The sequence below is a fragment of the Spermophilus citellus genome (genome assembly GCF_964194105.1).
Source record: "Spermophilus citellus genome assembly, chromosome: 1".
NCBI classification, from domain to species: Eukaryota; Metazoa; Chordata; class Mammalia; order Rodentia; family Sciuridae; genus Spermophilus; species Spermophilus citellus.
The window spans coordinates 62,939,555-62,964,656 of record NC_138182.1 but is presented as its reverse complement, the minus strand read 5'-3'; the positions used below and the strand labels follow the sequence as shown (position 1 = coordinate 62,964,656).

Genomic DNA, 25,102 nt, shown 5'->3' with positions numbered 1-25,102 from the left:
GAGTCTAAATTTTGTTATAGAAAATTAAGAAAGTCTACATTAAAAGTATTCTAGTCATAATTTTGAAAAGAATATGAGATTTATATTTTTATAAGATGATGCATATACATTGCTACTTGTTGAAAATACTCAAAGTTGGTTATGAAAAGACAACTGTGAATTTTTTTTCCATTTAAATGATTATAAATGCCTTACTGACAATAATCATTGAGGGAAGATGATTAAGATAGGTAAAAATGTAGCCACAGAGTAGATTAAAAGTTGATGGATGTCTGGTTCTTCAGCACTTTTCAAAATAATTTTTATAATATTGCAATTAAAAAGTTTAACTTAAAATGTCAAACAAAAATCATAAGTAAACTTCTTTAAAGAATAATTATTAAATATTTTTACTTTCTGAAAAGAGGATTACTATACTTTGATATTCTAATCAATTGCACATAAATGGCAAAGTATAGCCAAAAATAATTTCTAATGTCATTTACATTTATTGCCATACATGAACCCAAGGCTGAGAAATATTTTCAGATTCTTGTGTGCTTTATCCTGAAAGAATTTGGTGAAAAAGGGTCACTGAGAGAATTAAATGTTTTTTGCTCTTCCTTGGGGAGAGGGCAAGGCTGGTTTTGGGCAAATTACTTCCACCTCCCTTTTTGCCCTGCTTCAGCTCCAGGGGAGCTGGAGATGCACAGGAGGAATCAGAAGACCTGGGTTCGAGTCCCGGCTCTGCTACTTACTACCTATGTGACTTTGGGTAAGTTCCTTAACATCTCTGGGTCTCAGTAGCAGTACAGGTTCTTGTGAGGATTAAGTAATACAATTAAGGTAAATGTGATTTGTAACCTCTCAACATCTACAAAAACATAAATTTTTATTACAGGCTTGGCCTCCTCCCCTTTTCTTCTGTAGTCTAGTGTTCTCAGCTTTGCATTTGTGTAGCACCCCAGGCTGATTGTACTCCTTTTGCTTCTCCTTATATTCTCTACATATGAGAACTGTTATTTCTATCCTCTGCATGCTTCAGAGTTCTGTACTCTTATGAATTTAAAACCAGATTGATTAATCTTCACTATAGTGTGTAGACTACTATTATCCCTTCTTACCCTTCCTACTCTATTACCCTTTTTAATCTTCCCAGAATTCTGTGCTTAGAAACATCAAAGAATGCATTTCTAATTTATGAAAATTCAGTCAGTGTTGGGAAAAAAGATTTTGGCACAGGGAAGTCCTTAAAGTCCTGTTTCCTAGTTTGCTCCTGTTGTTTGTTAGTAAGGTTAACTGGGAAACTAGAATATAAATGTGCCTCTAGTTCTTTCATCTTCTCTGCGGGAAAGGAGATGGAAATAGTTCCAAATTTAAAGTTCTTCTGAGGTCTCACTGGAAATCTAGATTCTTAACTTGAGGAATAATTGTAGAAGAAATAAGGGGCTGGAAGGCTATTTCTTTGGTCAGTTGAGTAACATCTGATATGCCTGTTCTCAGTAAAATAAATGCTGGCCCACTTTCAGCCAAACTTAATTTACAGTGCTGTCTTTAGAAAGCACTCAGTTTATGGAGGGTGCATGTTGCTGAGGTAAAAGTAGAATTTGCCTTCTGGATCACATCTGACTTCAAATCAGGGAATCCTTATGAGGACTAAGAGCTTGGTCAATCCTCTGCCCACCCCCATCTAAGAATGCTTAGTTTGGCTATCTGTAAATAATAGTGATAACAGCCACTTACAGGAACTGCTTGCCATATTAATGCCTAATTACTGTGTGGCACAATAACAGTTACTTGTGTCATGATTAACTTTATTAAGGCTTTTATTTCTTTTAGCCTCAAACCATTGACTTATGCTCAATGTGGTTTCTTGCTGAAGTAGCAGTGTCATCTTTTTTGACTAAAAATTAAAGAGAAATACTGACTTCTGGACGTAATAAACTACAAATTGAAACAATTAGTATAGTTTTAAGATTATTAATTAATGGGGGGAAAGTAAATGATAACACTCATGCTAGCAGAGATGCAGTAATATGGGTACTCTTATACATTGCTAATAGCAGTGCGAATTGATATGATTCTTTTGATTTTTTTTCTTTTCTCCCAAGACTTAAAAGTGTTCATAAATTTGAATCCAGTATTTCTACTGTTGTTAATGTCTCCCCCTGAAGTATAGAAAAAGAAAAAGAGCTAATTCCTGGGAGATTATTATTACAACATTTTCATAATAGCAAAAAAAAAACAAAAACAAAAACAAAACAAAAACAAAACTAGAATCGACCTAAATGTCCATCAGTAAGAGAATGGTAAAATATCATCTATCTGAAATATTATACATTTATCATAAAAGATCATTATAAAGACTGTAATATATGGGAAGCCTTTATAGTAAGTGAATAAAAATAATTCAGTCTTAAATGAGAATATATTCAACATTGTAGTTGATTTTAAGTGATAAAGTTATGTAGCCCCTGTATGTATAAATTCAGTTTTATAAACTTTTTAATATACTTTCAATTAAAAAATTCAAAAGCAAGTAAAATGAACAAGAATTATTTTGTGACAGTTCATTCTCAGTTTCTAGTCTTTTAGTAACATAAGGAAAGTATTTGATCCACAAGTGATATAACCCTTCTGCGTTTATTAAGCCCAAGCTAACAGGTAACCACTCAACCAATTTTCAGTAGAGGGGTCTCATGAGGAAGTTGATGTTTGAGAGTCTATCTAGTAATAATATTGTGACCCTTGGAAATCAGCAAAATTCAGTATTGGAAAATGTCCTGTGAAGCAGGTTTTAGGCTCTTGGTTATATGGCAATATAAACCCAGGAATGTTAACAAAGTTTCACATCATCTTGAGTTCATCTTTATGCCAGGTATGAATATATTCAATAAATAAAAATGTTATCCAGGTACCTGAGCAAAGCAAGACACAATGTGTGTATACATGTACATGCACTTATGCACACACATGTGAAACATACTAGTGTTTGAAAATTTATGGTATTTGCTAAATTGTTCCTTTGGGGAATTTATCTCAGTAAAGAGAGCAAGAAAATAAGGCAGGAAATTATTTTTTAAGACACTGTTTAATTTCATAAGGTTTAACCTAATCTACTGACCTATTCATCTATTATCAACACTCATGGAGAGAGATTTTCCTTTCACTTTCAAATGAGAAAAATGTTTTAGTGCTCATCATAATTTTTGTATGACAGCTATAAAGTGTTGTCCATCACTAGCAATGAAATTTAAAAACGGAATCCAAATAGGAAACTACATAATCCTATTAAGAATAGATGTTCTTATGATCAAAAAGAAGTCTGTAAACTGCCATAGAGTAATCTGTGTCATTGGAGGGCACAATTCTATCATCATAGCCACTTAATCTCTAATTGCTACCATCCCAAAATATTGGTAAAATTTCTAAAAAAGAACCCAAAACAACTTAGGATCTCTAAAACTACAGAGAGTTTAGAAAAATAACCTGTCTCACAGTTCATGCTATGAATGTTATAACTCTTGAAACAGAGAAATATTACTAGGGGATTTATGAAATTGATGAACACCCCTTATTTTTAAAGTATTTTAGTGACAAATTCTCAAGTAAATGTACAAACTTGCTAAGTGTACAAGACAATAATTTGTATTTATCTAAACTTCTGTAGATAAATGTATTCAAATGAATAATGTTAATGTCAAGAATTTGAAAATATTTAGTGAATTTTACTGCTTTATTATACTTTCCTTCTCAAGTAGTCATGTTCTTGGAAAAGATAATAATCTATATCTGTAGATACAAAGGGAGGGGGGGAAATTTTAACTTGGATGAGTTTTATAAAGATGATTTGTGTATTTGATAAGCCGGTTGGATTTCTCTCAGTTTAAAAAAAAAAATGCCTCCTTTCTTCACTGAAAGAAAAATGAGCATGAATACCAACACATTGCAAAATCATTTTGTAAGTGTAAGGTGCCACATAAGAGCTAGTTTGGCATTGTGTGCTAGGTTCTTTGCCTCTATAACTCACTAGGATAAAATGTTTAAATAGCTTGACTCAAACCAATAAAAGAAAACCATTTTATGTTGCATCTGGCATTATAAAGAATAGAAATTTACATTTGGGAACTGATATCTCACTTTATTGTATTCTTTAGTTTTTGTACCAGAAATTAGTTCTAAGCTCTGTATTTACCTTAATTCATTGCTTTCATTATATATTTAAAATGTTTAATGGAAAGCACTTGATATTTATTCATATTAACTTCATAAAAGTTTTATTACATAATTAGCCTAATTTTATCCTTTAGCCTCTGCATCTACTGTAATATGTTGAGAGAGCATGAACTTTAGAGTCCAGCATAACCTAGGCATATATAATCTTTTCTAACCTCGGTTATATTTTCTCCTCTGAAAAATAACAGTAGAAATGTAACCTCATAGGGTGGTTGTGAGGAACACAGAAATTGCTCAATAAATATTTTGTTAGGTCGCAGGATGATTAAAATGTCAGGCATGTGGGTTCTGAATCAGTGTTAGTTTCATTTCTTTAGTTTTCCTTTAAGGCTTTGGAAGGAGTATCCTCATTTATTGGTAATATCTGAAAAGTGATGATTTTTGACCCTGAAATGCAGAAGCAGGTACAAATTGAAATTAGAACTTGTATATCCATCCTAAATTACTTACCTTGAAAGGAAACCCTCGCTGCTTCTTCCTACCCTCCTTTTCTTCAAGCTAATTTCTTTTCTTTCATTTTTTGGTTAAAGTTTTATTTTCTGCTCGAATGTTATTAATAAAATGAAATTTTATATTTACTCTTAAAATATAGCTCTAATATAAAATCCACATTTTTTAAAGTAAACTAATTTTTTTCAGAAAACGATTGAATCATGGTCCCTTAAGCTAATGATATTTACTGCAAAGTTATATTGATTTCTATTTTTTTTTCTTTATGGAAACTATTTTATTCCATGCTTTCAAAATTTTATGGTTTGTAACAGCCTTCATAAATCAGCAACTTCATTTTAGCTCTGATACAAGGCTTTTCTGCCAGTCCTACAAAAAGTGCACCTGCTATTTGACATTGACAGGAGTCCTGTCAAAACCTGGGTTTTGCATAAATTAGTGTTTAACCCTAGACAAACTTTTCCTCCTACTTAAGTGCAGTTTTTAAAAGACTGTCATGCCTTTCTTCAAAAGCAATGAAAGTGAAATTTAACATAGTATACATTTTATACTCTGAACAAAGAAGTTTATAAACTGTTTGAAAACTATGAATTTCTGTCTTTTTGACTTCTCATTGAGCCTTAATAAGCTTCACTCTAAAAATAACGATATAGACTTCATCTCTCAGAACTCACCATCCAAATGATTTGTTTTTGTGTATTTTTAAAATATAGAACTTACATTTGATGGAAATAAGTTCATATCCCTTATTATTCTTGGAGAAAATCTTTGTGATATCTTTTCCTTTCTTTAACCATCTAAAATGATTGTGAAAGATTCCTAAGCTTGGGAATAATAATTTTTTAAAAAGGAAATGTTATATACTGTCTAACTTCTCAAATATTGAGCACTATGGTAAAGAGGGGGGAAATTCATAAATTTAAACATACTGAGTGAAATCTATATATTTGATAGTAACGAGATGATATTACTTCTCTGTGAACTTATTGAGGTAAAATAGTATAAACGGTTGAGAATGTGAGGACTAAAATTCCTTCTGTTCAACATGGTTACCATTTGAAATACTTCTTCTGTGCCAGCCACCAGATATATTACTTGTTACACATTAACTGGTTTAATATCTATAGGATCTCTATGGAATCTTCATTTTATACACCAGAAAAGCTATAAATTCAGGTTTAGAGATATTAAGTAACTTGTCTAAAACCTTTGGGCTGGGTTTCAGAACTGATGTTTAGGTTTAGTACTAGCTAACACCATAGAGCATGATCCTATACTTTACCTATAAATGGAAGCAAATGAAATTACCTACTGGAGAATTTTTGTGTGAGTTTAATGAAATGATATACCTAAGAATGTTCAGCATAACAGTAAGTTCTAACTTGATATGTGATAGGTTGTTCTGATAAGGTGTCTTTCAGTCATTTATTTTAATCAATCTTAGTTCTCACAATTGAAGATGTATTTGAGTAGAATTATCAGCTGATATTTTTCAAGGGACTAGAAACTATTTTACAAATGGTAGAAAATAAACCTACCTAGGCCTTTTAATCTATTATTTGTTGCTATTATAGTTTAATCTTACACTAAGACTCTCTTATCACCGTCTAAATTTCACTAGAAAATAGTTCCAAGATTAAGGTACTTTTAACTACCTATCTAGATGGTACCCTTTTAGATGACAGTTCTCTATTTACTATGTAAAAACAAAGGCTAATAAATTATCAAAATAGCTTTTGATAAATATATGATGTTACAGTTATTCACTATGCCAATGATGATACTGTGCCAAAGTAATATCTTTTATTAGTGCACAAACATCAACAACACTTAAATTTAGAACTTTGTATGTAGGTCAAAAAAACTGTTCTCTACAAATACATAATGAAATATACCTGGGAGGTTATAGAAATTTCAATTAATGGCAAGCACAGTATGAGTGAATACTGATCAAGCAACTGATAAAAACATTAACATTAAACCAGTTCCCTGATAGACATATAAATTGCCTAGAACAGTACCTTCCTCATGAGAAATACATATTAGTGTTATGTTCTAGGCAGGCCATACTTAAAATATTATTGTGATTTCTAGGTTATGTGGAATAGTAAATACTAAACTGTATAAAAGATGATCAAAATGATGTATATTCTAAAAATAATGGTATTTGACAAATGATTCTTATTAATAGAGTAAGAGAAGTTATTATATTTGCCTTTAAATAACTTAAAATCTTTTCTATGGTAGAGGAAACAGACTGATCTGGAAAACATAAATAGAAGTTCCAGAAATGCAGGTTTATACTTCATAGTGAAGAATACAAAACAGTAGAATTGGCTGTCCAAGAAAGCTTCAGCTAACTTCACCAGTTATTTCAAGGGGGCAAAACCAGCATTTGTGTGATACAGCAAAGGAATCTTGTACTGCAGAGGAGATCACATCAGTGACTCCTAGGTGTACGTAAAATGAAAACTTAGCTGGCTTAATAACTGATAAAATGAGTTAAAACATATCTTTTCTATATGCTTCACTAAAGAGAAGTAATTATAGTTTATTGTGAAAGCATTGTTAGTATGGGTAGTTAGACATGAATTAGAAATTAAATGTGATAATGGTATTATTATGTTGGGGGTCTATTTGCTTTAAGGTTAGAATTTTTCATTTTCCTTTTTTTCTTTTTTATTTTTTATACCTTTATTTTTTAAAATTTATTTTTATGTGCTCCTGAGGATTGAACCCTCATATATGCTAGGTGAGGCTTTACCACTGAGCCACAACCCCAGTCCCTACTATCTTATTTTCTTAATCAATAAAGGATCAAAAATACTGCAAATTATTTATTTCTGTATCATTTGGTATTGCAGCTTTTTAAAAATAAGTATATGAAGCATTTTGTCCCAATTTTTTCTTCTGCACTGCAACACTTAGTGCTCTTTAAAAGCAAAAGATCTGGTTTGTAATTTATCAATTTAACATGAAAATTTTTCTTTTAATTCAGTTTCTTATGTCTGTATTACAAAATTCACTGTAACATACCATGTATCTCTGTCTCAGTTGGTCAGTGAGATAAAATGCATGGAATTGACTCTTTAGAGTCAAAGGCAGTGTGGTATTATGTTATAGTAATTATTACTTTCAGGGAAAGAATTTAGTTAACCTATCTTAAGTTATATTAGTCAATTTAAGATGTAAAAATGATAGAAATTACAATTAAAACAGTTGAACACCTGTAATTAGTGCTCATCTATCTTAACCATAAATATTTTTAATACATATTTGCTCAACTAGCATATTTAAGCACAGCATTGCTTTTGCAAACATTAATTATATATGTTGACTTGAAAACATATTAATAGACATAAATAGGTGTATATATATTTTCCATTTTAAATCATTATTGCTATACTTCTACTTTTCATATTGTTGTGTGTAGCCTGTTCCATTTTATGACTTTTACTAAAATTTCAAGTGTACAGACTGAGGGTGAGGTATTAAAGAGATTAATCATGTTAATTTATTTTAATTCCATCTTTAAATATTCATATTTTATGTAGTGTCTATAACTTTTTATTGATCATTTTCAATCTTGATCCTCTGCTAATTTCCTCCCTCCTTTTGTTCTGTTTGACGGTTTTGCTGTAATTCAAAAGAATAAAAAAAAATTGACTTTCTTGCGAAACAAAAACAATGGCAGCAACAAACTGAACTATAATGTAAAATTATTAGTTTTTGTGTGTAGTTTTTGAACCTCTGAAGAAATAAAAGAAAGGCAGGGTGAGAACCTTTTTTCCTTGAATTGGCCCTTTGATTTTCTCCAAAGACCTCTTCACTTTCTTTATCTGCACAAAGTAATTTGGGGAATACTGTTAACAGGGAGCTAAGTTCCTGATTTTCAGGAAAATCCGTGAATCTACATAGTTTAAGTGAAGGAAGGATGTATATTTTATTAACCTGAAGTTATTTAATTTAGGATAGTAACCAATATAAAGTTGTTACTCTTTATTATCTCATATAATTCTCCTAGTAAATCTCTGAAGTCCTGATTATTTTGTATGTGAAAAAAATTGAGACATAGGGAAAGCATAGTTAAATGTTTAGGTTGTAGTAGACTCTAAGCCCAGACTCGGATCTGATTTAAAGGACAGAGCTCTTAAATGCCAGTGCCATAACATAATATTTCTCCAGGAAATCTCCCAACACATTAACGTCTTTTAGAGCAGGAATATGCTGCTTACTCTGACTTCTGGAGTGTTGGTAATCTGTTTAACCTTTAGCTAAAACAGGCAGTGTGTTTTAGAGAGAGGTACATGTCTTTACAAGTGATACATTCATTCTTTGGACTGCACTATAGGATCTCAACAAAGATGATGACCATTAAATGGTATTTACACTACCTGCAGGGTTTATGCAATCCTTTTATTCAGAATTGACCATAGAATCTTAAGGACATTATTCTAAGTAAAATAAAACAAATACTGCATGATCTCACTTAACACATGGAATCTAAAAAAGTCAAATCCACAGAAACAAAGAATAGGATTGTGGTAACCAGGAAAAAGAGTTAAGGAAAACGGGGAGATGTTTTGTTCAAAGGGTACAAAGTTTCATATGCAAGATGAATGAGCTCAAGATCTTGGTGACTGGGCTCCATTTACTTGATGACAGCCCTCTATTTACTATGCAAAAATAAAGGCTAATAATATCAAAATAGCTTTTGATAAATATCTGTATGGTGTTACAGTGGGCGGGGATTGTGGCTCATCGGTAGAGCACTCACCTCGTACGGGCGGGACCCGGGTTCAATCCTCAGCACCACATAAAAATAAAAGCATTGTATTGTGTCCACCTACACCTAAAAAATAAATAAATATTTAAAAATTAAAAAAAAAAAAGATCTTGGTGACCACAATTGACGATATACAGTATTGTATACTTGAAATTTGCTTAAAGGATAGAACTTCAATATTCTCACTACAAAAAGAGAGAGAGAGAGAATAAATATGGTAATGTTTATCCGAAACATGATTAGGAAAAAATAGTAACCATGTGAGATAGTAGATTTGTTAATTAGTTTTTGATCATTTCACAGTATCAAAACATCAAGTTGTACCCCTTAAATTCATGACTGCTATTTGCCCATTATGTTTGTTTGTCAATTATGCTTCAATAATGATGAAAAAAATTTAAAAGAATCAACCCTAGAAAATTAGGCTATTAAATTAAGAAAAACTCTCTGAAGCAAGAAATGTAAATATACACTGTGTAATGCAATGCAAAGAACTTTAGGTTGTACAGCCTAGGGATCTTCTGAAGCATGGTCACTTAACATAACTCTGAAATGGGAGATTAAATAATTCAGAGCATTCTTGCAAAGAGTAAAGGAGACAAGATGCAAAATGCAAGCACATGGTAGAATAAACATTCGTTCCCGTTTTTCTATTGTTAAGTTGTAAATAAACTTAGATGTACTTTTGAATGAAAGAGGATCCATAACATTTATCATTTTGGAAGACACAAGGCCGAAATTAGTCTCTTTTCTATACTTTATTCTCCTACTTAAAATATGGATGCAACCTTTTGATACTTATCTGAATTTTCATAAGTACCTAAACCCCTAAAAGTAGCTTTTTTGCTTTGTATCAAAGGGTTAAAAAAATCATGTCTAGGAAAAACATTACTATATTTGTTCATTTAAAAATCCTACATTTTCTTTTATGTTAAAGTTTTAAGTCTATTCAGATTGTGCTTTAGTTAGCATAGAATGAAACACTTGAGCTAGTAGGAATTTGTATGGTTTTTATCATACCTGGTAAAATCAAGAATTTTTATTTCCTTTGAAAATATGAATTTTAAAAAGAAAAGATCAGAAACTTGGTGAAATATTCCTCAGTCCTCTGATATAGGAATAAATCATTATATCAACCATGCATTTTGGAAGAGTTGTTTGCTAATTAGATTTTGAATCTGATTTTTTCTTTTGTCTTAAATTAGTGCTTTCTTTTTTCTCATTTCTGCCATAAAATGCTTTGGTTTATATAAAATATTGCCAGATATATGTATATGTTAAAAAAAAAGTGGGGCTGGGGTTCAGTGGTAGCACAATTGCCTGGCATTGGGTTCAATTCTTAGCATTGCATATAAATAAATAAAGATCTATTAACAACTACAAAAAAATATTATTAAAAAAAAGTGGTCTTAGAGCTGCTCTAGGGAAAAGGGAGAGAGACTATAATTCCCTATTATGTTTTCTTCTAAAGTGGAATTTTGTTTTACTCAAAGCTTCAAACACTAAGAAAATTTAGTCTTATAAATTTTAGTATATTTGCTTATATAATAGCTTTTTCATATGTTAATGAAGTCCATGGTTTTTTTTTCTCCATTTAGTTGAGCTTTTATTATTAGTCAATTTATGGAATTAAGAGTAGGGTATAGATTTTCTCTGTAATCACAGGCAAAAGAGAAAGGGCTCTGAACTCAGAGTTGGAGTCCTGCATTCCAATTCCTATTTTTTCACTAGCTCACTTTCTTTTATCAATCAAGTACTCCACTCCGTTGGTTCCCAGTGTATAGCAGAGGTTTGATTAGGTTGAGTTTTTAATATTTGTGCCTTGAGTGTTACAAACTTGGGACACTGAGGAAGAGAAAGCCAAAGAACAGTGCCCATACCTGTAAAGATGCCTACTTTAATCTGAGCCCATCTCTTTACATCAGTTTTCTACATAAAATTTAATTTGAAAAACATGCTGCATTTACCTCAAAATTAATAACAACAACAATAATAATGATATAAATCTGCTCCATTAGATTATCCCCAATTTCCCTTCTAGTTCTGAAATTAATATCTGTGTTCCTCACTTTGACTGTTCAGGAGCACAGTGACAGGCAGCCAGGGCTGTGAATCAGATCTGCATTCTAGTTCAGGTTGTGGCACTAATGACTTGAATGAAGAACTTCTTCACAAAAACTTTTGTCTTATAATCTGTGGTTCTAGGCTACCATAAGCTTGGGTTGTTTTGGGGGAGAACAATAAATATGAAGTGAAATATACTTCTTAAACAAAGGTAATTGGTAAATTGAGGTTCAGTGTTGATAATACACAGCTTTCACAGGTACATAGGTTATGCTTGATCTTCATAGAAAGTAAGAGCAGATCCAGGTTTGACTTTCGATTTCAGTGACTCTGATATGATCAAATATTGGTACAATTTAAAAATAAGTCATTTAAAAATATTTAAGTTCTACTTTTGAAGTATATTGAGTAATGTTTGGAGAAAGATTTGTCTTTACAGTGATTGTTTGCTTAGGTTTTTATATTGCAAGTAGTTAAAGTTCCATAAACTCAAGGTAACCAGGCAAAATGTGGCCTGGAAATTCAGAGTAGGTGGTCCATAGGTGAATTACTGAAGGAGACATGTACTTATTAATATTTAATTGTTTAAAACATTCTAAAATTCAAGGATGATTATTGAGAGAACATTGAATTTCATCCACTGGCTTATGTTTTATCATTACTACACAATTTGTTAAAAAGAATAAACTAGAAAATATTTTATTAAGCTATATACAAAATAACTATTAAAGGACAGGTATTCCCAGGCTCAGTGGCACATGCCTATAATCTCAGCAACTGGGGAAGTAGAGACAGAGGGTCACAAATTCAGGGCCAGCCTTGGCAACTTAGCAAAACCCTGTCTCAAGATAAAAAGTAAAACGGCTGGCATAAAGCTCAGTGTTACAGTGCTTGCCCAGCATGTATGAGGCTCTGGATTCAATCCCCAAAAGTGCAAAAGAAGTAAATAAATTTACATTAATTTACTAGGTTTGTTTTAATTAAGAGAATTACCATCCCCATTTCCTGCTCCTGCTAAATAATCTATCATTGTCTCCTCACAGTTGTAACTGTGAGAAAATGGTGAAGAAATGGTAATCTGAGATAAACTGATTTATTAGATTAAGTAAATAAAAACAGTAGCTTATTTACATTATTAGCAAATACAATAAGTCTTTGTGATATAGGCCATTCTGTGCATTATAGAATGTTTTACAGCATCCCTGTCCTCTATTAGATGCAGTAACAACTTTTTTTGTGCCTAATATCTCCTGAGTGACAAAGTATCTATGAAATGAGAACCACTGCTCCAAGAAGAATACTTGTTTGGTTTTGTTGTTATTTCTTTTCTGGTGGTGCTGTGTATCAAGCCCAGGGGCATGTGTGTTCGGAGGCTCTACTGTTGAGCTATACCCCCATCCCAGAGTATAATATTATTTATATGCTTAGCTGCACTTCACTTGAATATTTGTGATACAGAGAACCTGACTATTATGTGTGTTTCAAACCTACTGAAATACATTCCAGGTTCCAAGTAACTGACTTACAGTGACCTTCAATAACTCATTCATAAATGGGAAACATGTAGTTTGTCTGTCTCCCCATTCTAGACACTATGTGCACCAATGAGATACTGAAGATGTTGTGCAGGAAAGATGCAGTTGTTACAAATCATATGCTTTATTGATAGAGTTGTGTGCCTCATTTTCGCACTGGTTTCTATTTTGTTTCAAAATACCACCTCATTATGCTTGATGTCACAGGGATTTTTGTATTATTTTATTTTTTCATTAAAAAGGATCAGTAGACTAGTGAATATTGGCATGGAAAGAGGACTTGTTTTGGAATTTTAGTTTGTTTTTTAAAACTAGCTTTTATCTGATAACATGTCTAAGGTGAGCCAAAATTGGACTCTTGATGAAATGGCTCTAAGTCTCAAAAACTTAGGTGAAGATAACATTGCAAAGTCCCATTTTATGGCTTTATCACAAGCCTATAAAGACCTTTTTGCCCAGGAGTCAAAAACAAAGTGGCTCTAGTGTGGGCTTTCCCTCTAATAAGTTCTACAACTTGAGTAAATTACTTCATCTCTTTGAATTTATAGCTTGGTCTGTCCAATCTAGAGGGATGCTTCCAGGATTATGCCAGCTGTTATGTAGTGTCAGATTTTTAAAAATATGCTCATGAACTATGAAATGAATTTTCTTTGTATTTTCAGTCTGTAATGTATTAGTGAAAACTAAAGGAAGAAGATGGGCTAGAAGGAGAAAAAACATGAATTTCATTCAAGCACAGCTCAAAATAAACTGATTTATTAAATTGAGCTGTGTGCTATAGAAAGTGGAAGAAGATACCCATTGAGTGCATAAAATTAATAGCTGTAGATTATAAAAGTGGTTGTTGTGCATAACCAGATTTGCCCTTGCCTGCCCTGTAAAGACAAAAAAAAAAAAAAAAAAAGGTTATGCCTTTGACAGTAATTGAAAACAAAACTGTCAGAACCATTTTTATTTGTATTTTGGCTTCTATTTTGTAGAAAATGGGAAATAAATTTCATGGTCAGTTATCTCTATAAATTTATTTCAATGGTTTTGTTTAGTACTGTCTGATTCTTAAACACAGAAAACACAATTTTTTAAAATAGTAATGTCATTTTTATTATATAAACCCAGCTCACTCAGCAAATGCAGTATCCTGCCTCTTAACAGTGTATTTTATTGGTAAAGTACAGATTTTTAGATGTTTTCAGCTGGTACTGCAGCTGGGTGTGGAGAAAAATAACATTCCATTCCAATCCCTAAAATAATTACTTCATTTCCTGCAGTACCAAACACATTGTTATCCTTTTTAGTTAATATGCAACTTAGACATGTTATCAGCTGGTTTTAAAAAACAAAACTAATATTAAATGTTGTCATTTGTAATAAAATTAAATAGCTCCTTTTCAAATTTAACTAATATTTGGCAATCATTCAGAACATAATAACAACAACAACAACTCTGTTCTTTCTCTGGCTACCTTCACATTTTTCTTCCTGCATTTTAATTGCTTTGCTAAATTACAGATAAAAATATCTGACACTTCTAACCATTTTCAGATTGTTAATGAAAGGGATTTAGAAAAAGGAGAACTCATCTGAAATTTTGTCTCTATAAGGAGGCTGTTGAGTTAGATATATTGTCAGAGTATCTTATTTCTTGGATGATAGGTCTTCAAGGATAATCATTAATTTTGGGCTATTGACTTGTTTCTTTTATATCCAAACTGAGACTTAAAGAAGTTTTACAAGCAAAGTTAGAAAGCATTCTTGGACTTCAATATTCTTTATATAAAATGGACATAATGTTTCTGTCTTAAGAATCCTATGGAGGATGCCTAACAATAAGAGTCATGCTGAATACTAAATAATTGCTAAATAATAACATTTGATCAAATTATTTTATCATCTTTCTGTTTCTGTTAGGTACAGTTACAACAGTTGGATCTGTAAAAGTTAAAAGAATAGAACTCAGTCTTTCCGATAATTTCTCATATCATTAAGAAAGCAAAGGAAAAACAGTCTTTTGGAAAAGAAGATGCAGAGATACAGTGAGGAGGTGGAAAAAAGAATAAATTTCCAAAATCATACAAATTGTTGTGCTCTCACAATGCAGTTGGAATTTAAACTCTCTACTTAATAAATGTTTTCTTCATAAACAAAATTGAGAGACAATTTTTCTAAGAGACTACATATGTCATAGCTGAATTAATTCAGAAACACTAAGATTACAGGGTGGCAGCACTCAGTAAGAAACCAATGTGTTTGGCTACATTTTGTTGCTTTTAAGTCTTTTTCAAATATTATAATTAACTATACTCTCTTCTGCTGTCTAATCTGCTTATCCTCATTTCCCCATGCTATTCCTTTAATAAGTCTACCTCTTCAGTAAGAACGAAAATGAGAACAGTTTGAATTTTACTATAGTAATCTATTGCATGAAACTTTCTTTATATATACATTGTATACCTCCCCATTTTCCAATTCATTATCTCTATCTCTAGACGTAAGGTTCTTAACAATGTTAGAGATTTCATCCAATGAGGACAGACAGTCTGTACCTCTTCAACCCTTTTTCCATATCTTATCAAGATTCTTTTCCATGACAAATATGTGAAAATATTTAGAAGTCTTAAATACTCAAGAAAATTGTTTTTATGATATTAGATCTTCTGTTTTCACCACATTGTATTAATTCATCTGATGAGACAATCACACAATTACTTGGAAATAGTTACCTTTTCTGAAATTAAATTTGATTCTATTCTTACCAATTACATTCTTTTTTTAACTAAGTACCAAACAAGTTTTAACAGTTTCCCTGCCTTTGTTTTTCTTCCCCTTGCTTCCCTCTGTTGTCAAAGTTGACTGATCCAAATCCCAGGGTAGTTTAAGAGGGTACATTAAAATGGGGGGGGGCATAAAATGTATTTAACTTAGGAAAGTTGGAGCTGTTTTGAACATGTTAAATCATTACTCTTTGAAAACAGGAAGAAGAAGGCATCTATGACCAAACTCTTGAGTTCCGTAGAGGAGGTGATGGCCAGCCAAGACGATCTACTCGGCCAACCCAGCAGTTTTACCAACCTCCCCGGGCACGGAACTAATCAGAGAAGGTAAAAAAAAGTTGACCTTGTAAAGTGGTTTCCATATAAAGAAAGATGTAATTGATGTTGAATATGTAAGTCTAATTACTGATATTTCATAATAATATGAATAGAAAAAAATAGCTCCTTCAAACAATTGGTAAAAAGTATTTGAGATTATACCATGGTTACATACTCCTTTTCCACCAAACTTTTTCCCACAAGTGCTATTTCTAATTTCCTTTTTTCTCTGTACCTCCTCTCTTCTATTGAAAGTGATAATGATCTGTGAAATGATTATTAATTTTGAAAGCACAAAAGTTTACATATAATAAACACCAACAATTGAGTTTACTTTTTAATTGCTTAATCTCTTTTCAATTTTTTGAGAAAGAGAAATATTTCATGGTATATATTCAGAAATTTGATGAAGAAAACATGATTGGTTACTTATTGAAATGTAATTTTGGGGTCATATGCTGTTGATCTAGAAGCTATTATACTAGTGTATTCTATAACATTGCATGAAACACTCAGCATCTTTACAATGAACTTCTTCAGGTAGGGTCTATAACCACAGCTCCCAGGAAATCTCGTCCTGCACCTGTGAACAGCATATTCCCAGGGCAAAGCTAGCCACAGCTCTAGGCAGTTAAACACCATGGTCCAAGTGACCACTGCCCACATCTCCCCCCTTTTTATTTTTAAAACACAACTGATGCATGTCTACTCCGAAGTGCAGGAACTGGGATTAGAGGAGCTTGTAGCTGACTCTAAGAAAACAACACAGAATAAAGAACAAAGATACGAGTCCTAAGAGATGCCATATAGTGTGTTTTAGCACATTCCAAGGATTGAAACCATTTAGATAATCCAACAGCTTTTTGTAAAACTGGCAGGAAATAACATGGGAATCTGTCTTTCCTGTATAACTTGAATGTAAATGGTGCAGTTGCAAGAGATTTAAACTAACATTGTTATGATTCCAAATTCCTAATAGATGCATCTTTATCTTTTCACAATCCCATTGGGAGGTATTATATGGAACAGGTGTTACACCAGTAAAGTAATAAGCAATATGGCGTCATAATTGTTGCCTGATGTAAAGACTTTGTATCTGATCATCCAAGCCCACTACAGTAGCTTATAAGGCATTCAACTCTAATTCAAGTTTATTATCAATAGCTTTCAGATCTTGGAGGGCTCTTGAAGTATTTTGTGCCAAAGCATTGGTGATGAGAGTGCTATCTACCCATTTCTTTTTTTTCCCTTTCTTTGTCCTTTGTCCTGATCTCATCCCTCCACCCCCTTCTAATTAAAAGAGCAGTTACTGTTGTAAGGGGAAATGAATGATGACCACTCTGGCTCCTTCAGCCTTAAAGGGAGTGAAGTGGGGCAAGCAGTTTGGGTTTCTCATTTAGGAATGCTTTGAGTCAGTTGAGGGGTCCATGGTAAAAGTCTAGTTTGGAAAGAACAGGTTGTAAAGTTATCTGAGAAGTGAATGCTTCTATGAGATAAACAAGAAGATATAAGTATTAGAATGAGATTAATACAAAATAAATGAATATGATTATAGAGACCAGCAATTTTTCACCAAGAGGTGCAAGAGCTAAGAAGTTTTTTTCCATGACAAGGCCACTGAGTACATGGCTTCCATTTGGGAATGTAACTCCTAAAGGATATTCGTTACACTGTCAGAGTTACCAGGAATATAAACACAACACTTCGTTTTTATAATGTCACAAATACCCCGGTAAGATAAGATATCTAATGTCATTTGATTTTTGTAAAATACCTTTTTGTAGGTATATCCTCTATATTTAGTAGAGTTCCCTTTATTTTTGTCACTTAGAGGTTCATAATCATACTAGCAAACAAAGATCAAGGCTGCCTGCCTGTGTAGGAAGTTAGGAAGATTTATAGGCCTTAGATTGACTCAAAAATGCTTTTGACTCTGATAGACTTTTTCGATAGTTATTGGGCACCCCTGTCTAAGAATCCTTTTGTAGCCTCTACCTTTATTTACTCTTGGTGAAGCTGACACAAGTATACATCTTAAGTTATATTCAAAGAACTATTATCTTTTAAATGCCCAGGTATGGCTCTATTTGGGTTATAACTTATTTTGCTATGTGTTCAAGACCAAGCTACTCAAATTTACCTAGTTCCTGTCAATTGTTAAGAGTTGAATTCCCTCAGGGAAACAGTCTTGGAAACTTGAGAGCAACCTCTTTGCTCCCTTAGTGCCATCTGTCAGGATGGGTCAGGGTCTTGTTAACCATGTGACTTCCCTTTGAAGCATCAAAGATGTCTTCCCTCTCCAATGGCCCTCCTCTTTATAGCATGTGCATTGATCATCTTTCTGTTCTCCAAGGTCTCAGTGATTCCCCTGATCAGGAGGTTATATGGCCTAGAGTTGCAAAGCCCTTAGAGAAGTCCCTTTGTTCCTTGGGGTCAAACTGACTCAGAGGACAAGAGCCAAATATTGGCTATTTTTCTTTTTGGCCCCTTTATTTCCTTAACTTTAGTCTACAAAGTTTTGGGTTTAAACATCCAGCAAGCCAGTTTTACCAGTCTTAAAGTAGGATTACTAGGATTTTAAGTTTAATGTCTATAACTTTACAGTTATTTACCCCTTCCATTTAATTGTGGTCAGTATTAGTACTTACATCCTGTCTGTCCTATAAGTGTCCTATAAGTAATTATTTCAAATTAACTCATGTTGTTATATTAGAGAGCTTTTACAAGGCACTAACAGACAATAGTTCTGAAATTTACAAGGAAAATGCATAATGAAATTAACAAGAGTAAAAACATATTTAGTTTGCATAATAGCTATGAATCAAGAAACGTAATTTTTATAATCCCAAATCTTTAAACTTAGTTTGAAGAATACCAGCTTGGTAAAATGTTCTTTTAAACCTTATATTTTAAAATATATATGTACTTGGAAGATATGGATATATCTAGTATACAAGGAAGCCAGTAACAGTGCCACAGTTATGCTGATGTTCTTATATTAACTAGGTTTAACACTCTGAAATAATAGTTGTTGTTTAACTAGAGATATACCAACCCTAATTTCTTTAAGACTGGTTACTCTAAATAATAAAACTTAACAGACATAAGAAATTGCCTTGATAGATAAGGGCAGATTAATGCTTTAAGAAATCCTTATTTCTTTAAAATAGAGAGGATTAAACTTTGATTTATACATATGTTAATATTTGACCTTAGGAAAAATCTTGAATAACTTTAACTGATTTTGTTAATTATATATCATCAATTTAGTTACACAAACTTTTTGAAATTTACCCTCCACAAACCTTGTGTAACTTACTTAGATGTTCTACAACTTGTTTGCATCCTTAGTTTTCTCCTCTCTTACATCTTGGACTTAGCACAAGAATATTACTTTACCAGACAAAATACTCTCATCAAGAACATTTACTTTAGCTTTTAATTTTCCATCCTAAAAAAAAAAAAAAATATTTCTACACCTATAACTTTATCTTTTCTAGTTTCACACCCTTTCTAAAACTTATATTTTAAAACAATCCTTATAAATGTTATCTATGCATTTAATTTACACAACACATTTCATCCCAGAAAAGGGATCAGATGAGGTAGTATATATAAAAGCTGTGCCTTAATCTTTCTTCCAGGTTGCAGTCAAAGGGTTAGACCACAGGATATTTTTGAGCCTGACCTGTTTCCCTTATTTTTATCACAATGTCATCAACTTTAAGTAAGTTCCTCACTGTCAATTTTGCCCAGATTCTCCTTTGGGTTTTTTTCCTTAAACTGGGCATATTGATATTCAGTGAAGGGAGCCCCAGAGAGGTGATCTGCAGCTGCCTGGGACCAGGCTGAGAAACAGTACTGGGACTGCCAGCACTGGGTTGAAAGGATTTAACTCTTGTAACCCTTTCTTTGGTGTCCTGCTATCCTTGCATATCAGAGGCAGTGAGTTTTGATGGCTTCAACATAGTTCCTGACTGTCCAGACTCCTTATCTTGTAACTGCCTATAAATATCTGTACATACAGAATCTTCTATATGCTGATGAACAAAATCTTATGATTGTATAACTATCTAGAAAACCATTTAAAGGACAGGTAGTATTACAGTGAAACATCTTTCTCTTAAAAGTGCCCATACCGAGGGCTGCCCACAGCCCTCAGTATGCAATTGCTAGCACATTGAGGCCCTGGGTTCACTCCTTAGCACCACATAAAAATAAATAAATAAAATAAAGGTGTTATGTCCAACTACAACTACAAAATAAAATATTTAAAAACAAACAAAACAACAACCAAAAAAAAAAAAATGCCCATACCTTTAGGTGGCACATTCAGCCAAAATCTCAATTTTTTTAAGAGACTACCAGTAAGATCGTATAATATGGCCCACATTTTACCTGGCCAGTAACAGAAAGAACAGATACACAAGAGAGGATCACCAAAACCAGGGCTGACAGGTGGGAACCTTTAAAACATACAAACTTATATGTACAAATTTTCCTTACCTTGGAGAGTGAAGGATACAGGGTAGGTAGAGGAGGGGAAACCACTGCAGCTGGCTCAGACTCCCTGAAACCCCCCAACATTGCTGGCATCATTCTCAGAAGTTCAAGGAGAAAACTGAAGGCTTCTTGGGTCCAAGTAAAACAACAGTATTTTATCATACATTGAGGATTTTTTTCCTTCTTTTAATTGTTGTTGGTAGAACAATACATGAAAGTAGAATTTTAACCCTTAATCATTTGCTTTTAATGAAGACCCCAAAACAAAGCAATCTTAAACTTTTTTCATTTACCAATTTACAAAAACACATTTAATGGTTAAATATCTTACCTTATGAAATTTAAGAAGTCAAGCAGTTGATGTTTTAGCACTTTAATTTTGCAAATTAATCAGATGTCTCCTTTAACAAACACATTTATGAAGATTGATCCCATTTATGTTAAATCTAATTTACTCATTTTTAACTGTAGAAACAAGAATATCAGACAATTATAGTTAACAGAATTAGCCATCTCTTCCATGTTGAAGAAAAATCCTAGAAGCAATGGATATTACATTTTAGACATTTTATAGAAACTAACACTTTATTGACTGACCGCCTAGAAAAGCTTATGTTAGTAATTTTAAACACATCTTTAATTTATTTGCCTAACGTAAATTGAACTTCGTTTTCAAGGCACGTGAACTAAAAGGTATTTGGATCCATTTCTTATATAAATTTGATTTGTGAGCACTCATTTATCTGTGTCAATTTTTATATCATGTATATGATATATGGACACAGGCTCATATGTAGAAACAACAACACAATACATAGGTGTGAATACATAAAACAGGAATCAAAGATCTTGTAGCTTCTTGTAGGTAGATCTCCACAGGTAGGAGACAATGCTATAGATGTTTATTAAAGCCGCTATTAGATTTAACCTTTTAAAAGTTAAAATAAAGCCTATCAGACTTTTATATTATGAGTTAAATATAGGGCAGGCCTGTATGGTTGGAAATGCTAGGTATAAAGTCTGACAGCCATGGTGGCCGCTGTAATTAAAGATTCAGCTATATACTTGTCCTCAGTGGCTGTCAGACTTATTCCCAATGCCACTATATCTATATCTTTCTTAGGATTTTATAAAAGGAGGTTTTCTAATGGATTTAGAATCAACCCTTGAAAAATTGGCCTGTGAACAAAGGGTGTAAAACCTTCTATAGTTAGATAAAATAAGACTGACAGAAAAATACATTAATTTAGGTTCACAGGATCAAATGTGAATTCACCATGAAACCATGAGCTCAAAAGTATAAAATTTTTAAAAAGAGGAGTAATAAATAAAAAGTCATGGTTGTAATTACATCTTTATCAGATCAGAGTGCACTTTTGGGTCAGATTATAGTCAATTCAGATAATTAAAGAATGTGAGAATCCTAAATTTCTCAGGTAAAGAAGACTTGTATATATGAGATCATTCCATTTTTCTCCCTGTGCTACAGTGTTTGAGGAGGAACGTGTTAAGAAAGCAGGGTGGTAGAGTGTGAGAGCAGATAAAATAGGTAGGTGTTTGTGTCTCACAGCAGCTTGAATTTAAAAGTGACACTCTTTTTTCTTAATCTCAAACTGGTTTTAAATAATTGTCTCTGTCCAAGTCACAACTCTCCACAGCTAATCCTTATTCTGTTTTCATCTCGGTGGCTTCCTGTTTCGCAAACCATTGGTGGTTCTTAGCCCTTTAGATGCAGCTAGTCTGAATTGAGATGTTTTTGCATAAATATAGAAGGAGTGTATGTACTGGATTATGTAGCTATTTGTGTGGGTGTGTGGGTTTTTTTTTTTTTTTTTACACAAGTGGACTATTATATACATAGTACAAACCTTCTTGCTTTTTTTTTTCTCCTTTTTTATTAGTACATCATGGTCTTCCTTATTCCTTTTCAAAGATGGCCAGTGTTGCAATTTATTTCATCAAGTCCCCTGTGGACTGGTCAGATTATGGACTTGTGTATTGTTCAGTGCTTTTTACCCACAATGCTGTGATAATTATTATTGTATATATGAAATACATTCATCCTCAGTATCCAAGAGGGTTTGGTTCCAGGACCTCCATATGGATACCACAATCTGAGCCTACCAAAAAACTAAAGATGCTCAAGTCAAAGGTCCAGTTTTCAATACCATTTTAACTAGAAATAGATGTGTTTTTAAAATGTTTATTTATTTGATGATCTGGTCCATCTTCCCTTTGCCAAATTTTCCAAATCAGGCCTGGGAAATGATTACTTCAAAGACAGTTGTTACAGAACCCTGCCATATCAATCAAAGTGACATCATGTGAGGATAATAATGCTCAAAGCTATGTTTTTTAGTCTGGGGACTGTTTATTTCAGAAGGCTTTAGAGCTGTTTGTGTGTAGCTATTGCAGTCCCAGCTCAAGCACCTTCATGTATGAAGTTGAACAGATAAGACTGCAGCAAATGAGTCTCTCATCATGTGTTTTCTGTTGTCGACATCTATTTTCATAGTTTCAAATACAGTAGTACCTAACAAAGGTGTGGAGCAGGCAGTGGGAGGTGACACAGGAAAACCAGTTCAAAGGTGTTTAAAGAGAAAGCAAAGATAGGTGGAATGGAGTAGCTCCTCATTGGCAGGCTACAATTTTCAAGTCTTCCTTTGTTAAAAACTAGTGTTAGTGCACATTCCTGAAAACAACATAATAGCAATAAACAATCTAACAGTGTAAGGATGTACAGTTTCTAAAAGAAAAACTTGGTTTTAAAACTTTTGCTCAGCCAGGCGCAGTGGCGCATGCCTGTAATCCCAGCAGCTTAGGGGGCTGAGGCAGGAGGATCACAAGTTCAAAGCCAGCCTCAGCGAAAGTGAACAGGTGTTAAGCAACTCAGTGAGACCCTGTCTCTAAATAAAATACAAAAATAGGGCTGGGGATGTGGCTCAATGGTTGAGTGTCCCTGAGTTCAATCTCTGGTACCAAATAAATAAATAAATAAACAAACAAACAAACAAAACTTTGTTCTTTTCTCTGTGTATTACTTTATAGAGATGAAGTTTAATTAGTAGTACTCATCTTATTCTACTTGAGCTCTATTGATATTTATGCAAACACTTCACATGTACAAATGAGTTTCAGCAAAAGTGTGTCTTGAAAAATATGAAAAAGTTAAGAATCCAATTTTTTGGTTGTTGTTGTTTCTTTTTAAAATAGAGTCTTCATGAAGAAAGGAGCCATTGACTGAAACATCCTGTTCAAAACCTGTTGATAAACCGTCTACTTTCCCTTCAGATTAAGATGCAGCCATGGTGGATATTTTTAGAAGAAGCAGATTTTTAGGGGGAGAAACTTCAACATATAAAGAAGGGTAAAAATACTGAGTTAAATGAAGCAAATAACTTTTACAAGTGAAAGGAAGAATTTTTTTTCTTCTGCCATCAATAAAACCATTGTACTATTATATTTATTGTTTTATTTGCTTGATGTTTTCTTTCTTATTCATCTGGTATTAACTTCATACTAATTTCCTTTTATAGAATAGCAGTTACAAAATACAGAGGCTTTTTCTGTAATTATAGGATAATAACTGACATGTCATTTGTCATATTTCTTACAAAAACAACTGAAGGATCATAGCAGCTCTTAGTATGGTAATAGTACTAAATATGACAAAAATTAGTATTGAAAATCGAATGTTTATTTATAACATTCCAATAGCTTTTTCAGATATAATTCAATTTAAAATATAGTTATTCCTTCCCTTATAAAATGTTCCATGGATCTCTAGGATGCATCTGGTTGCTAGAAATAGAAAACCTCTTTCAAACTTGTTAGTTAATCATTAAGGGAATTTACTGATGCACTTCATTTCCAGAAATGCAAAGTTTCTGTATTGACTTAATTGTGTGACCCATCTTTCAGGGATGTCATGAACGATTGGTTCTTTGCATCTCTCATTTCTCATTCTCTGGGATCCATCATTCCTTCTGTAGCAGTCTGCTTCATGTGGCCAGGGATGCTTCCTGCAACTCCCAGAGCTATCCTCAGGATGGAGCAAGAACTGCTTCCAGAAGGATCCTCAGAAATGGGCTCAAGGAGAAAAGGCCACATTTACCTATACTGGGCTACTTGTCTTCCTGTGAATCAGTTACTCCATCAGGATCTGTGGATTATTTTAGGTCTGATCCAAGTGCTCCAGCCTTAAACATGGAGGCAGTCAGTGGGGCTAGACTGGAGGTGGAAGGTATGCATCTGAAAGTCAGGATACTTGCTAGGAGGAGAGGGAAGAAGAATTGGTGGAGCAACTTGTCATTCTCTCTAGGCCTACAAACTCTTAGTTTTGTTATTTAGCTCACAGTTGATAGTAGAAGGCACTAGCAGTATTTTTGTTTTAACCCAACATAATAAATCAGGAATGGGGTAGGACTGGACATCATTTTTTAAAAAGATTTCCAATTGAT

General features: G+C 33.0%; 1 protein-coding gene across 4 annotated transcripts in view; it reads left to right on the top strand.

Moving 5' to 3' along the window:
* The window catches only part of TDRD3 (tudor domain containing 3), a 140,551-nt gene extending 116,432 nt beyond the window's left edge, over positions 1-24,119 (top strand). For 3 of the 4 annotated variants that reach the window (XM_081284626.1, XM_081284624.1, XM_081284627.1), the window contains 2 exons: positions 16,023-16,148; positions 23,856-24,119. In XM_081284626.1, coding sequence (XP_081140752.1) covers positions 16,023-16,139 — 117 coding nt within the window. In that variant the 3' untranslated portion in view covers positions 16,140-16,148; positions 23,856-24,119. Of the gene's footprint in view, positions 1-667; positions 755-16,022; positions 16,149-23,855 lie in introns of those variants that run through there. The other variant, XM_081284625.1, reaches the window with a different exon arrangement.
* Positions 24,120-25,102: the final 983 nt, after the last annotated feature.